The following is a 15,764-nucleotide window of genomic DNA, read 5'->3' as shown; positions in this document are numbered from 1 at the left end:
ATTAAAAATTAAAAAAATTAAAAATTTTATCTAGATAACACGCCCAACATTCAGTGCTGGACGGCAGCCTAACATCATTCTTTTGTTTTTTCCTCTCCTCACTTTGCTGCTCATACACATCTTAAAAGCTTTAATTTCTTTAATTTTCTTTTTTTATACTTTATTCACAGAAAATATCATACCAACTTTCACCTGTACTTGCAATACCATAAGAAAACATTCCGTTTTGGTGGTCCAAGTTCCCCTGCATTCTGCCTACTTGCATGTTTAAGGGCTGCCTGGCCATGTCATGCAAACGTATCAGAAAAGATCATAATCTGAATGCTTTTTCAGTATATTTATTTTATAATTCAATTTATTAATTCATTTATTAATTCATGTATCCCTAATAAGGGTTGTTAGCTCCAATAATTGATCCCAATGAATGATGATGACGAACTTGAAATGGTAATTTTTTTAATCCAATCCGGATTTATATATCATTTTTGTGAAATAAAAAAATAAATAAATTGTTTAGATATTTTAATAAAAAAAATAAGAATATTTTATGAATTATTGCAGCCGCCCCACAGCCACTTGTTAATAAACAATACTATTATCTTTGGAAATAGACGAGGATTCCCAAATTTGATAAACATGTTTCGCATGCATGATGATAGTTAGAGAGAGAGATATATATATATATATATATATATATATATTTCAATATGTCTGAAGTTTCATATTGTAACGTATCTGAGAGGTCTAGAGAGTTAGCCCTTAATACTTAATATTAACTTCAATAACACAATCATAAAATCCGAAAAATTCCATAAAATATTAATTCATTTACTCCACCCAAAATCTATGTTCTTTCATAGGGATAATAAAAAAATTCTCAATAACATAAATTAAAATTCACCAAAAACTCGAAAATATCCTTATTCATCAAATCAAATTAACCGAAAATAAGTCAATTTACTAACTACGACTCTCAAATAAGCACTTGTACCCTCAGACACTTATTCCATTACGATCATCACACCTTGCTAAAACTTCATAATCTTGTTCTCCAGCTGAACCATCAAAATTATCTGAAAAGTATATAGAGATAAAGTGTGATTTATCAACAACTCAGTAAGTAGAGGACATATACTAGTGTGTAAACATGAATATTTACAAAGATTAGAATGCAAAATAAAATATTTTCATTTTCAGAGTACGGAAGCAGAACATGCTATCAAAATATCAGAGCGAAGATTTAGAAATAATTTCATTCAAAAATATCATTTGGCAAAGCATAAATGATGATCATCATCATTAGAACATCATATCAGAACAGAAGCCATATATAACCTCCGTGGTAGGGTTGTGCATCTGCGGATATCCACGCAGAACATAAATCACTCTGTCACCAAGGTGTGCACTCAAAACAGAACATGTTATCAAAATATCAGAGCGGAGATTTAGAAATAATTTCATTCAAAAATATCATTTGGCATAGCATAAATGATCATCATCATCATCATCAAAACATCATATCAGAACAGAAGTCATGTATAACCCCCGTAGTAGGATTGTGCATCTGCTGATAGCCAAGCAGAATATAAATCACTCTGTCACCAAGGTGTGCACTCAAAACAGAGACCACTACTATAACCCGTGGTAGGGTCGTATCTACTATTATAACTTGTGGTTGGGCCATATCCACTATTATTACCCGTGGTTGGGCCGTATCCGCTATTATAATCCGTGGTTGGGCCGTATATGCTATTATAATCCGTGGTTGGTCCGTATCCAATATTATTACCCGTGATTGGGCTGTATCCACTATTGTAACCCGTGGTTGGGCCGTATGCCACTATTATCAACCAAGCTAGGGCCGTAACTGAACAGAGAGGAAACAAAATCAAATTCAGAATCAGAGAGTCATGCCAAAAGTTTTCAGAAATCACATATTATCCAAATAGAGTACTGACCAAATTCATATCATCTTTGTAATCAAAGTAGATCCAAAGCATATTTACATAATTATACACAAATTTTCATATTCACTCTTTTTACATAGATCAAAAATAAAATGTAAAAAATAAGCTCATGTCTACACCAATCATGACAAAAATGCTTTCTCTTTCATCAAAGTTGAATGAGTAATGAAGAATAAATAACTGAGGTTATTTTCACATTTCTTTTCAAAATATATGATGCACATTTTTGTAAATCAACCTCAGTTCATTTTTATTTTATGTAAAGTCTAGCATAGGAATCCTGCTTATTTGGACTTCTTAGCTTTTCAGAATTTTTTCCAAAAATGCTGAACAAATATTAATCGTCCCCTATAAAATAATCACGTAACTTCCATAAATTTTCAATCCATGTATTTCAATATCTAAACCTGAAATACCTATTTTAATACATCAAAACCTAAAATTTTCTTAACTCTAAAATATCATCACTTTCTAAATTCATCATTTTTCACTTAATCACTCCGGCTAAAACATTAAATTATAACTTATTTACTATTGAAGTTCAACTATACAATATAAAATTGGATAACATAATTATATCAAAATCTACTAAAGTAGACAAAGCAAAAATGTCTTTTAATTAAAACAGACTTAAATAGTTTGAAAGTATTTAAAATAAAACTAAAACCTTATTATAATACACTACTGACATTAGTAATAGAATACTTAGCAATTTATTTTGAAAAGAAAAGCATTTTCTATAGACTTTCTTATCACTCAAATAGAGTCATGCAAAACAAGTTTAATACAAAAAAATATGCCCCATGAGCTATCCTGGTGACAAGGGTGATTTGGGAATGTAAAAACATAAACATGGGCTGTTTGGGAAGAGCTTAAACACAGAAGGAAAACTGATGTGTAAAACGAAAACTCCAGACCAAACAATGCAACCTAGGCGTCCATATTCACAGAGAGTGTGGAGCCACGACGTAGCTGGGTGCGGTGGGCAGCGATGATCATGACGCCGAAGCAGTGAGAGAGAGGTCTAGTGAGAGAGAGACCAACGAATGAGAAAAAAAATGCAAAAGAGATAGAGTAAGCCGAGAGAGACTGACACAGAGGTGTTGTCAATGGCTTACTGAGAGGGACGCGGTGGGATAGGAGTGGCGTGGAGTGACCATCGAAGTTCTCTGTGCAGGTGGTAACGACGTGGAGGCGCTGGCACCGTGTGTGGTGGCTTCCAACGACAAAGGCACCGGGCTGTATGTTGCTCTGGTTTTGGAAAGATAAAACAAGGGACCTTCGACGTTGGTGAGGCTACGTTTCTATATTGCACGACTGAGGGATATAGGTCAATGGACGGCAACTATGAGGAGGTTCTAGGGTGGCGCGATAGTGCACTGTGGGGATTTCGTGCATGCATGGGTTGAGTTGATTTTGTATGGGGCAGCGAGAGTTCTGGGCGGTGCAATGGGTTGTTGTGCCGTGGGGTGGTAGCCATATATGTGTACTGGTGTAGCAGCAGTACGGAATACGGAGGGCTGGGCTTCGGACGGTGAGGAGTCAACAAGAAGGTGTGACCGGGTTGCTAGCTATTGGTTGGATGGACGCTGGTGGCAGCGGTTGTTGGTGCATGCATGCTTTGGTTGGGCGCGACTGGGCGGTGAACGTGCTGATAGCAGTGAACGAGAGGGAGCTATGCGTGGGTTGCTGTGGCCACTTCTTTTTCAGGAGAGAAATACATGTATATAAAGAGCTGATTGGAAAACCCTAGATGAAAACTAAAAAGGACAGGGGATTTGCATGAGAGACGTGCATGGGGAGAAAACAGGTGCGTGGCGTGCATGGCATGGAGACTAAAGGGATTTTCACGGCTTGCATTTTGGACGAGGCTTTTTCCTTTAAAAACAAAATTGGATCTCGATTCAAACTCTAAAAAATATTATAACTTGTCCCACTAATTTTCAGTTGAATAAAAATTTCACCTAATCCAACATATTTAAAGATTTAAACCTACTCGACAAACCCAGAAATTATTCGATATCCAAAAAAAAACTTGGCCTCGTAGTCTATCCCAACAATAATTGCGAATTTCGAGTGGGCTTTTCATTAAAAATTTGGACGCAAATTCCTTGCTTGGCTCGAGTGTTACACATCTTCCCGTAAATTCTATCAGATTCATGTATAATCATTCTCAAGTGTGGCTCTTGTCATATTTCTAAAAGTTACAGATTGTCTAGATCAAATGCCTAATGCTTTGTTTATCTCAGGAATAAATACGAAAAGGGCTGTGTTTGGAAACTGAGGTGATCTAAGTTGATTTGTAAATAGTAACATTTTGTGGGTTCTATTGAGATGTATTTGAATATAAATAGGTTGAAATGTGTGTTTGGACATATGAAGTAAGTTGAGATGAGTTCAATTTTTTTATAAAAAGTTGAAAAAGTAGTAGGTTTCATAAATGATTGATTTGGGATAAGTTGATGACGCTAGACAGAATAGTGATTATTCTGCAGGCTAGTTTTAACATATAATTCACAAAAAGGAAGACAAGAAAATCTTCTAAAAACACAGAGAAAATTCCTATAATGTTCAATTCAAAATTGTCAAAATTCAAGAGTGATCCAGTCAACCCACAAGCCGGGCTATAATTGCTTAAAATCGACCATATCAGAATTTTATCAAAAATAGAAAAATCCCAATAATCACACCTAAAATAAATACGTAATAAAAGAAGTAATCTACAAAAAATCTAGCCCAAATCGAGTTCAAAATCACTTCCTAAACGATAATTGAAATATTACCATAAAAAACAAAATTAAACTAAAAATAGGAATTCAGATGGGAAAATACTAGAATTAACTAGTAATAGACATGCACGTCAAAAAGAACTTTTTGAATTGGGATCATATGCGCGATTCTGATAACCATAGCCAAAGTTATGGCCAAAATACCGAAACATGCACAAAACTGCCCCAAATAATGAAATATCACAATTTCCTGCCATCTTTGCGTTGAACTGCCACCTCAAAGTATTTCAACACAATCAACGTGCAATCTGACAACTTAACATCATCTGAGTTGGATCCTCCTGCATCAGTTGCCCCGGGTTGAAAAGAACTCGCCCTCGAGTTCACAATAACTTCATCAGGATCCACAAAACAAGGTCTCAAGTGTTTTACATTAAATACATAAGAAGTCTTCAAATAGTTGGGGAGGCACAACCTATAGGCATTATTATGGATCTTCTGTAGAATCTCACAAGGTCCAATCTTCCTCTCTTTAAGCTTATTAAACTCGGCAACAGGAAAATGAGCATGAGTAAATACTACCCAAAAAAATACCAACATAAAAAAGTACCGGACGACGATGACTATCTGCTCGAATCTTGTACTTGACATTGCTCTCGTGAATGACTAGCTTCACTTGCTCATGGATGCCCCAAAGATGTTCTGTCATCTAATCTGCCTTGTGATACAAATGACCTACACGTGGGATAGGGGCTAAGTCCAGCATACCGGACGGGTTCTGACCATAGACAATCTCAAATGGGCTCAGTCGTGTTCTTGGATCTGTTGTAGGTGAATTCTGCTTAGGGAAGAGCTAGATCCCATTACTTTGGCTTATTTCCAGCCAAACTCCTCAAAAGGTTGCCCAAAATCTGGTCCACCACCTCAGTCTGACCATCTATTTGGGTGTGGTAGGCGCTACTGAAATTCAACTTTGTCCCAAGTTTCTCCCATAAACTCCTTCAAAAATGGCTCATGAGCTTGGTGTCATGATCCGAAGTGATTGACCGGGGAACACCATGTAAGCAAACAATCTCCTTGAAGTAAAGATGAGCGATCTAAGCAACATTCATTGTTGGGTCATCTTGAAAAACCTGTCAACCACAACCAAAATAGAATCCATGGGTCGTTGGGTCCGAGTATAAGCTCAACACATAGTCCAGACTGACATCAAACCAAGGGGCCTCAAGAATAGGTAAGGGGGTGTACAGGCTTGCATTTGTGAGAACCCCCTTGGACCGTTGGCACACATAGAATCGCTCCACATAATGAGCCACATCACTGGGCAATTTGGGCCAATAGTAATCAAAGGAGATCAGGGTCAACGTCTTATCTCGCCTAAAGTGACCCTCACTACGAAGTTCACTAATAATTTGCTGCCTTAGCGAATAATTTCGGATGCACACTTTAATCTATGAAATAAATAACCATTATGCAAAAGAAAATCATTTCATTGAGCATCAATTACCTCCCGAAATATCCTCCAAATGAAGGATTTGCTGCATACATATTACTGAAAACCTCAAATCTTGCAACTCTAGTGGTCATGCTGGTGAGGAGTAATGTACGATGGCTCAGGGCATTTGCTACGCGGTTCAGACTTCCTGAAAGGTGCCTCAATGAAAATGTGAACTCCTTCATGTAGGTCACCCACTTAGCATGTCGCTTGCTCAACTTGTGCTGGCCATTTATGTACTTCAGGGCTCAGGGCCAGTGACAAGAATGAACTTCCTCTGCACTAGGAAATGACGCCAACGCTTCAGGGACTAAACTATGGCATAGAACTCCAGGTCATAAGTGGAATAATTCTTCTTCGAACCTGATAGTTTCTCTTTGAAAAAGGTTATTGGTCATCCCTCCTGACTCAAAACACCACCAATGCCAACCCCAGACGCATCACAGTTGACTTCAAACACCTTATCAAAATCTGGAAGTGCTAAAACCGGTGCCTCTGTCATCTTTTGCTTGACCAGTTGAAAATTGGCCTCTGCCTCCTCAGACCACTAGAAGTCACGTCCCTTGAGGTACTCTGTGATAGGAGCAATCAGAGTGCTGAAGTTTCTGATGAACCAGCAGTAGAAGGACACCAATCCATGGAAACACCTAACATTGTGTAAGGTCTTAGGTTTGGGCCATTCGAAGACCGCATCTATTTTGACTGGTAACAAAACCAAGGAAAGTTACAGAAGTAGTAAAGAAAGAACACTTATTCTGATGGACAAACAGACGCTCCGTTCTCAACATATCAAAAATAGCTCGGAGGTGATCAAGTGTGACACCCATGTCGGACTATAGATGAGGATATCGTCTAAGTAAACTACAACTAATCTCCCCATAAAAAGGCCTTAGAACCTAATGCATAAACCTCATGAATGTACTGGGCGCATTGGACAACCCAGAAGGCATAATCATCCATTCATACAACCCCTGCTACGTGTTAAACACCGTCTTCCACTCATCTCTAGGTCTTATTTTGATCTGGTGGTATCTGCTTTTAAGGTCAATTGTTTAGAAGACCTTAGAACCGAACAATTGATCCAACATATCATCTAGGCATGAAATTAGAAACCTATACTTAACTATGATCAAGTTGATTGGTCTGTTGTCAATACACATACACCAAGAACCATCTTTCTTCAGTACCAACAGTGCAGGGACTACACATGTGCTCATCATCTCACGGATGTAGCCCCTCTCCAATAACTCCACCACCTGACGATGTAACTCTTTAGCTTCCTTGGGACTAAGGTGATATGCAGATCGGTTGGGTAAACTCAACCCTCGATCAAGGTCGATCTGATGCTGAATATCCCTCATAGGCGGTAGTCTAGGAGAAATATCTTCTAGCATCAGGTCAGAAAACATTGCTAGCAGCTGTTGCACCTCTGCTGGTAAATCTGAAGTCACGTCTACTACACTATTCCCACAAGGCAACAGGTCGTAAATCACAACTTTCTACTCAATCTCCTCTAGAAACCTAGACATAGAAAGAAGGTTATTACTATTGACTACCGAGGTAGGAATGGTTCCTTCCTGGCGAGGTGCCAACACAATCTTCTAACCTTTGATACTGAGGGAATGCTTATTCTTCCGCCCATTGTGAACAACACTACGATCATACTGCTAGGGACAGCCTAACAATACATGACAAGCATCTATAGATACGACATCACACCAAGTATTATCAAAATATTTTCTGCTGATAAAAAAAGACAATAGGCATCTACTATCTACTGTTACCTTATTGCCTTTATTCGACCACGATAATTTGTACGGTTTGGGATGATCATTTGTCTTCAACTGTAATTTCTGGACAGCTTCTTCAAGCACTACATTCTCACAACTGCCACTGTTGATGATCATCTTGCAGACTTTATCTGTAACTATGCAGGTCGTGTGGAAAATATTGGTTCTCAACCAATCGTCCCCTGAATCACCCTTGGGAGTCAGTAGACTCTTACGAACGGCCAGGGTCTCACGGCCATCACCATACAACACGTCTCCATCCTCGTCATCATCGTACATAGGCTCTCCAATCACCTCAGCTTCTTCTTCCATGTCTTCCTCAATCAAGAGAGTTTTGCCCTTTTGATTAACTGGCTTCCTGCACCAGTCGCTCTATGCCCTATTCACCACATCTGAAACATCTAATATTAAAGTTAGAACTCTGACCCTGCGATGACTGCTGGGCGGGACGAGGTTCATGAGGGCCAACTGCTCAACTATTTTGATTCCTTCTGATCACTGGCCTTCCGTTCTGCTGCTTCTCTATGACAAGTGCATGCTGGTATGCTTCAGTAAATGTCCACAACGAGTGAAGGCTGAGGACATCCTGTAGGGACTGCCGTAATCCTCCCAAATACAGCACCACCATCTGCTATTTCATCTCAGATAGATCATTATGAGCTATCAATTGATAGAACTCTTCCGTGTAATCATCAACCGATCTCGTGCCCTGCCTCAACGAGAGAAGTCGTTGAAACAAAGTTTGCAAAAGAAAGGAAGTGACCCTTCATCTTCTTCTTTATCTTTTCCCAATCAGTAATCTTGGCCTTGTCATGCCTGTCTCGTGATCGCCTCAACTGCTCCCACCACGCAGATGCTCAACCTTTGAGTTTGATGGCGACTAGTTTCACTTTGACACGATCTTAGACCTCCTTATAATAAAAAAATCTACTCCACTTCATTCAACCAATCAATGAACCATTCAGCCTGTAACGTACCAGGAAATTCGAGCAAATCCACTCGAAAATCGAGGTCCCTATGACGCTCCTCCCGACCATGGTGCTCCCGAAATAAAGGACGATGGTGATATGGGATCTCGAGACTGGAATCGGAATCGTGATCTTCCATCTCACGATTGCCAATATCCTGCGTTGTTAGACGTTGGGTTAACTCTGCAACTTGCCTCTACAAATCTTCAATCATCACATCCTGAACGCTACGATTATGGTGTGAGACTTCCTCGTTCAAAACCTGTCCATGATGACCACGACCACCAGCCATGGAAACTGATGAGATATCACCCCAAGAAAGATGCTAAACCTCTTATGCCAACTGACGCCAAACAGAATAGTGATTAATCTGCAAGCTAGTTTGAACAGATAATTCACAGGAAGGAAGACAAGAAAATTACCTAAAAATACAGAGAAAATACATCTGATGTTCAATTCAAAATTGTCAAAATTCAAGAATGATCCAGTCAACCCACAAGCCGGGTTCTAATAGTTGAAAATTGACCATATCAGAATTTTACTAAAAATAGAAAAATCTCAATAATCACATCCAAACTAAATACGTAATAAAAGAAGTAATCTGCCAAAAATCTGGCCCAAATTAAGTTCAAAATCACTTCCTAAACGATAAATGAAATATTACCATATAAGACAAAAATGAACTAAAAGTAGGAATTCAGAGGGAAAAACAGTATAATTTGGCCTTTAAAATGATGCACACCGAGCAAGATTGGTGCCCACGACATGTGCGCCGAAAATTACTTTTCGAATTGGGGTCATATATGCGATTCTGATACTCGTAATCAAAGTTATAGCAAAAATACCGAAACGTGCTCAAAATTGTCCCAAACAAAGAAAGATCATGATTTCAACGTAGTCAACATACAATCTGACAACTCAACGTCATCTGACTCGGATGTTCCAACATTAGTTGAATTCACACCAACAACCAAACAGAGAAGTCTCTACTTAAGTCTACTTTTTTTGTCCCGTCGTACTCTGTTCCATTTTCACCCTCTTCCTAGCCCTGCATATTAACTTACTTGCCTCTAATGTTTTCTCTACTGACGTAAAAACATCAAAAACCATTGATCTTGGTTTTTATCAAACACGCTTGCAATTACAAGCCTCGTATATTTATCGAAGAAGTTGCTATATCTCTGCCAACTCCTCCAACTCATTTACGTACAAACAGGGAACGATGAGTCTAGCTAATGATTCAAGGGAAGGCTTATCTTCCTGTCGTTATGTTAAAACTAGGGAACTTAAATAGTTTAAATTTAGTTATTATTACAGTATATATATTTATGATATGGTATTAATAAGACTATTCACCTGAGTACAGATCTGGTACCCTGCTATACTTGGACTTGTAATGCAGTCCAAGTACCTGCAACCCAAGTCATAACTCGGGCCAGTAGTTGGAAGAATCCAGATTTTTTAAATCCAAAAATTTGGGTTTCCAAGTTGTACCGGGCGGACCAAATTTTACAAAATCTCTCTCTTTTTTTTTTTAATCTTTTAAAAAATTCGGATACTGAAATTGTGCCTAGGTTGAGGATAATTTATTTTTTAAAAAAATTAATTATTTTCATAAGTCACTATTCACTACTCCACACCTTACATTTTAATAAAAAACATTTAGATAAGAAGTGTGAGAATAAATAATAGTTGATATATAATAAAACCATAAATAAGTAAACTAAGGGCAGGTTTGGAGGATAATATGAGAATTTTGTGTTTTGTTTTAGTGTTTAAAATATTATGTTTTAGTATTATTATTGTGTTGAAATTTGAAAAAGTTGAATTAAGATTTAAAAAAGTTGAATTGTTTATTATATTTTGTATGAAGATTTGAAAAATATGTAATGATAAGATGAGATGAAATGAAAATTTTATGTCTCATCCCATCTCCCAAACCTGCCCTAATTACCGTATCAGATTTTAAACCCTGTACCCATAGTCGCCCACGAATATGGACGGATGGGTAATCAAGTGAACAGGGTAATTAAATTACTAATTAAAATGGCTTGAGAACTAACAAGTCACCACATTATCAATTCATAACATTATATAATAAATTGGTAGTTCCCTGGCTATATATTTCTCTTGAAACTGATTCAGGACTCCTTTGTTTTTCCTCACGCATCAGCAAGACAGCAACCCATCTTTGGAATGTTGCGGTTATGGTCAATGACCCAACAAAACTTGCTATATATGTATGCATAAAGACATCACGCAAGTGACAAATGAAGGAACAAAGAAAAAGATTAAAAACAAATTATCCCATTTAGCAGAGTGGTTAGAGCAGTTGAAGAAAGAACACCAGCTCCCTTCAGTTCCCCTTCTCCCTTTAGCTTTTAAGATAAGAAACTTGGTCTCTTTGAAAGGCATGCTTCATGCACAACCCATTATCCTATCCCAAAAGCTCTCTCTCCTTTTTCTCCCCTCCTCTCACAATGACAAGACAATCAAAGCCCTGGAGACCTTTCACAGCAAATTGCTGTTCTGCTGAAGACCAGACAATTTTTCGAAACTTCAGTCGTTGCAGGCCGTCAAGGTCAGAGTTCTCTAAGAACATCGCTCCGTTGCCTTCGTTTCGGAAGTTGTCGTACTCTGATCTCAGTCGATCTTCATCGACACGCATCAATGAAGATCTTGCACAGTCTTTTGGGTCGGAGCTGTACGATTTTCAGCTGAGCGAGCTGCGTGCCATTACTCAGAATTTCTCGAGCAACTTCTTGTTAGGAGAAGGGGGTTTTGGGACTGTCCATAAGGGTTATGTGGATGAGAATTTAAGGCAGGGTTTGAAGGCGCAGGCTGTTGCCGTGAAGCTTCTTGACATTGAAGGCTTGCAAGGACACCGCGAATGGCTTGTAAGTATTAGTCCCATTATCCAAACAATATTAATAGACTTGTGATTCACATAATCTCACACTTTGTACATCATTTAAAAATATATAATTTTATTTTTTTATTCTTATATTTCATATTTTATATCTTATAAAATATAAAAATAAAAAAATAAAATCATATATTTTTAAGTGATGTACAGAAGTGTGAGACTTATATTTAAAATTTTTTATATTAATAACTAATGTCATATCTTTTTTCTCTTTAAGCTAAATAAATAACTAAGATCAATTTTTATGATTAGAAGTAACTAATAATTGAGAGGTATATAAAGCTGGTGTCACATAGTATTAATTAGATTATAATACTTATTTTCTTGCTTTGCTATACTTTTATTATTATTTTCAAAGAGCATAGTGTTAAGAGGATTGACATAAAGTCAAACCTCCATTCCACTAGTCTACCCAAAATACGCCACGTTAATTCCAAGTACCTAAAGTCTAATCCAAACGTCGGCCGCCAATGGGGTCCTAAAGTGTTGAACTTTATTCGAGCCTAACATTAGCCAAATATTTTACGCCCTTTTCAGCTTATTTCCATACAATCATCATTTTCTAAAATTTGTTATGACAATATTATTTTAAGATCTTTGTTAGGTCCAAGTAGTTTGACGTATTAAACTGCGTATCTTATCAACACTGACATAATTTTTTTTATTAAAAAGAAAAATAAAAGAATGAAAATTTTAAGAGAAGAAGAAGGTCATATGTTTCACGAAAATTATTTTCATCTCAATTCACACAATTTCATTAAATAGATGCCTTACATGTCAATATCAATACACGATTTAGTGCGCAAACTCGCTTAGAAGAAAACTTTTCGTTATTTTAAATATCATTACCATCCTTTTGATTATAAAAACTAGTTCCTTAAATTCCTTTTAATATTTCTGGGCATGAGCTTAGGCAACCTCATCCATCCTAGCTAGTTAAATGAAAACCGATGTTTTTTCATTTATTTGGTGACAATATTATTTTGTACGCTGTTGTAGGCTGAAGTAATATTTCTGGGGCAGCTCAGGCATCCACATCTTGTTAAACTGATCGGATATTGTTGCGAGGATGAAGAAAGGCTTCTTGTATACGAGTTCATGCCACGAGGCAGCTTAGAGAATCACTTATTCAAAAGTAAGTTTTATTCTGTCACAAGTTAGTCATGAACGCAAGTCTATTTTCAGAAAACAATGTTGGAATTAAGGATAAATATATGCACCGAGAAAGGTTTGGTTTGCACTAAAATCTTATACAAGAAAGTTACGTCTCTTTTGTTTTCACAGTTGAGATGAGATGAGATGAGATTGGTTAAGATAAAAGTTGAAAGTTGAATAAAATATTATTAAAATATATTTTTTTAATATTATTTTTATTTTAAGATTTAAAAAAATTAAATTATTTATTTTATTTTATGTGAATATTTATAAAAATTATAATAATTAGATTAGATAAAATGAGATGCGAATGATTGTAAAAACAAACAAGACGACGCTAACATAATTCAATACAATGATTTATCAAATTGTAAAACTTTTTTTTACTATAAAATTGATTTGACCATTTAGATAAAGTCATGTCAGTATCTAAACCTAATGCTTCTCACGTGATATATGTATTCACATTGCCATGCTTCTCGCGGATCATAAATCCTTGAATGATTGTAGGGATTTCAATATCATTGCCATGGGGAACAAGAGTGAAGATTGCAATAGGAGCAGCCAAAGGCCTTGCATTCTTGCATGGCGCTGAGCAGCCTGTCATTTACCGCGACTTCAAAACTTCCAATGTCTTGCTAGACTCTGTAACAACTCCATATATATACATCTCTCTTTTTTTTTAAAAAAAAAAAAAAAAAAAAAAATCCTAGACAAGTAGATTGACACCACTACTCTTAAACTGCATGCTGACTGCTTTTTCTCTCTTGTTTGTTCTGCTTTATTTCTATGTTATTAACAGGATTTTACAGCCAAATTGTCAGATTTTGGGCTTGCAAAGATGGGGCCTGAGGGATCTAATACACACGTTACAACTCGAGTGATGGGTACCTACGGCTATGCTGCCCCAGAATATGTCTCAACAGGTAGTACTGCTTTAGGCTCAAAATAGGTAGTGCTGCTTTCAGCACGATTGTAAGCAATATAATCTGTAATCTATGTGGTTTTCGAAGCAGGTACTTTGCTCAGGTTAGGCCACGTCTTTTCAGTCCTGTGGTAAATTAATAATAATTGATGTGACAATACTGTTTGATTTTGCTGTTTTGGTTTTACTTTTACATTGCTGGGAATAAGGATCGGATTGAATGTTAGAATGAGTTGAGATGAATTGAATTGAGATGATAAAATATTGTTAAAATATTATTTTTTAATATTATTATTATTTTAAAATTTAAAAAAAGTTGAATTATTTATTATATTTTATATATATTGAGATTTGAAAAGATTGTAATAAAGTTGGGATGAATTGATAGGAGAAGAGTAGCAAAACCAAAGACTTATAAGAGAAGGATTAGTCTCTTGAGTAAGTGTACTGGTCAAAGTTTAACTAATAAATTTTTTTTATTTTAGAAAAATTTTTCTATTGGCCTTTTTTATAAAAGAGAAAGAAATGAGAGTTAAAGTTTTGTTAGTAAAGAAGATTTGTGGGTGTATTTAGAATGAGGAGAAAAATTATGTAATTATAACAATTTTTTACATAGTAAATTTTTTTCTTATCTAGTGGTTTTTCTTCTATTTTGAAAGTTTTCCACATAAATTTATAGTGTTATGATTATTTTTCTATTTTTCTTGATATTCTTGTGAAGGATAGAACCTAAGGATGAATTTGGGACGTCCAAATTCTCAACAAATAGGAGAACTCTGATGTATTATGCTAATATATTTCAGGTCACTTGACTACAAAAAGCGATGTTTACAGCTTCGGTGTGGTGCTGCTGGAACTTGTAACGGGAAGAAGATCAATGGACAAATCGAGAGCAAAGAGTGAACAAAACCTCGTTGATTGGGCCAAACCTTACCTGAGCAGTAGCCGAAGATTGCGTTGTATTATGGACCCAAGACTTGCAGGTCAGTATTCTGTGAAGGGAGCAAAGGAAATGGCTCTTCTGGCATTGCAGTGCATAAGTTTGAACCCCAAAGATAGGCCAAGGATGCCTGCCGTTGTTGAAGGCCTTGAAAGGCTGCAGCATTATAAGGACATGGCAGTCACCTGTGGCCAATGGCCAGCATCACCAAAATCTACCAGAAATGGAATCTCTACAAAATCGAAGATGGGGAGCGCCAGAGTTAATGGAAATCATAGGAAATCGTCTCCTATCACTCCCACTCGGAAAACATGATGATCAATGATCTCTAGATCTAACGAATGTGGCAATTCCAAGTTCGTATATAGTAGTACTTGGATGCCTATTAAGCGCACACACTTTTAAGGGCATGTCTAGGTTTCTATGTAATATGCATGTGAATGGCGAATGGAATGTATATGTGTAAAGCCCAGTGAGAATAAAATAAAATGTTCGTATAAGAGTAACGCCAGATAAAAGCGGAGTGGCATTGAGTATATAAATTTTTCCTATACTATTCAAGAAAGAGAAATACTTTAATCTCAAAGAGATTACACAAAAATAAACTTATAAAATGACGTGACTTAATATGATACGTTAGATTGTAAAATTACTTTTTTATAAAATACATCTAATAAATCACATGAATTCAAGCAGTTAGTTTGTAAGTTTAATTTTTTTTAATTTTTTTTTTTTTTAATGTCCGTAACACTTCTCATAAAAAGAAGAAAATTACGCTTTTCACCTTCAAACAACAAAAAATTTTACACTTGACATCCAAAACGACTAATATTAGAGATGCGGCCCGCTTCCATAAACTGATGGCGGCC

The 15,764-nt window shown here is 36.6% G+C and overlaps 1 protein-coding gene across 2 annotated transcripts; it reads left to right on the top strand.

The window, feature by feature from the left end:
• The first annotated feature begins 11,067 nt into the window (after nucleotides 1–11,067).
• On the top strand, nucleotides 11,068–15,437 carry LOC109019096 (probable serine/threonine-protein kinase PBL15). Of its 2 annotated transcripts, none has more exons than XM_019001315.2 (5): nucleotides 11,068–11,846; nucleotides 12,875–13,010; nucleotides 13,541–13,677; nucleotides 13,833–13,956; nucleotides 14,759–15,437. In XM_019001315.2, the coding sequence occupies exons 1-5, from the start codon at nucleotides 11,370–11,372 to the stop codon at nucleotides 15,208–15,210; spliced, it is 1,326 nt and encodes a 441-aa protein (XP_018856860.1). In that variant the 5' UTR covers nucleotides 11,068–11,369; the 3' UTR covers nucleotides 15,211–15,437. The 2 variants fall into 2 exon arrangements, with proteins under 2 accessions (XP_018856860.1, XP_018856861.1); XM_019001316.2 differs by having other exon boundaries at nucleotides 13,541–13,662; nucleotides 14,759–15,418.
• Nucleotides 15,438–15,764: the final 327 nt, after the last annotated feature.

Source organism: Juglans regia, chromosome 2, assembly GCF_001411555.2.
Source record: "Juglans regia cultivar Chandler chromosome 2, Walnut 2.0, whole genome shotgun sequence".
Lineage (NCBI taxonomy): Eukaryota > Viridiplantae > Streptophyta > Magnoliopsida > Fagales > Juglandaceae > Juglans > Juglans regia.
The sequence above is the reverse complement of the archived record's forward strand: the minus strand, read 5'-3'. Positions and strand labels throughout refer to the sequence as shown.

Coding starts and splice junctions, on each gene's coding strand:
- LOC109019096 (XM_019001315.2), top strand. CDS start 11,370: ATGCACAACCCATTATCCTATCCCAAAAGCTCTCTCTCCTTTTTCTCC. Junction 13,678..13,832: donor CCAATGTCTTGCTAGACTCT/GTAACAACTCCA, acceptor TGTTATTAACAG/GATTTTACAGCCAAATTGTC. Junction 13,957..14,758: donor CCCAGAATATGTCTCAACAG/GTAGTACTGCTT, acceptor AATATATTTCAG/GTCACTTGACTACAAAAAGC.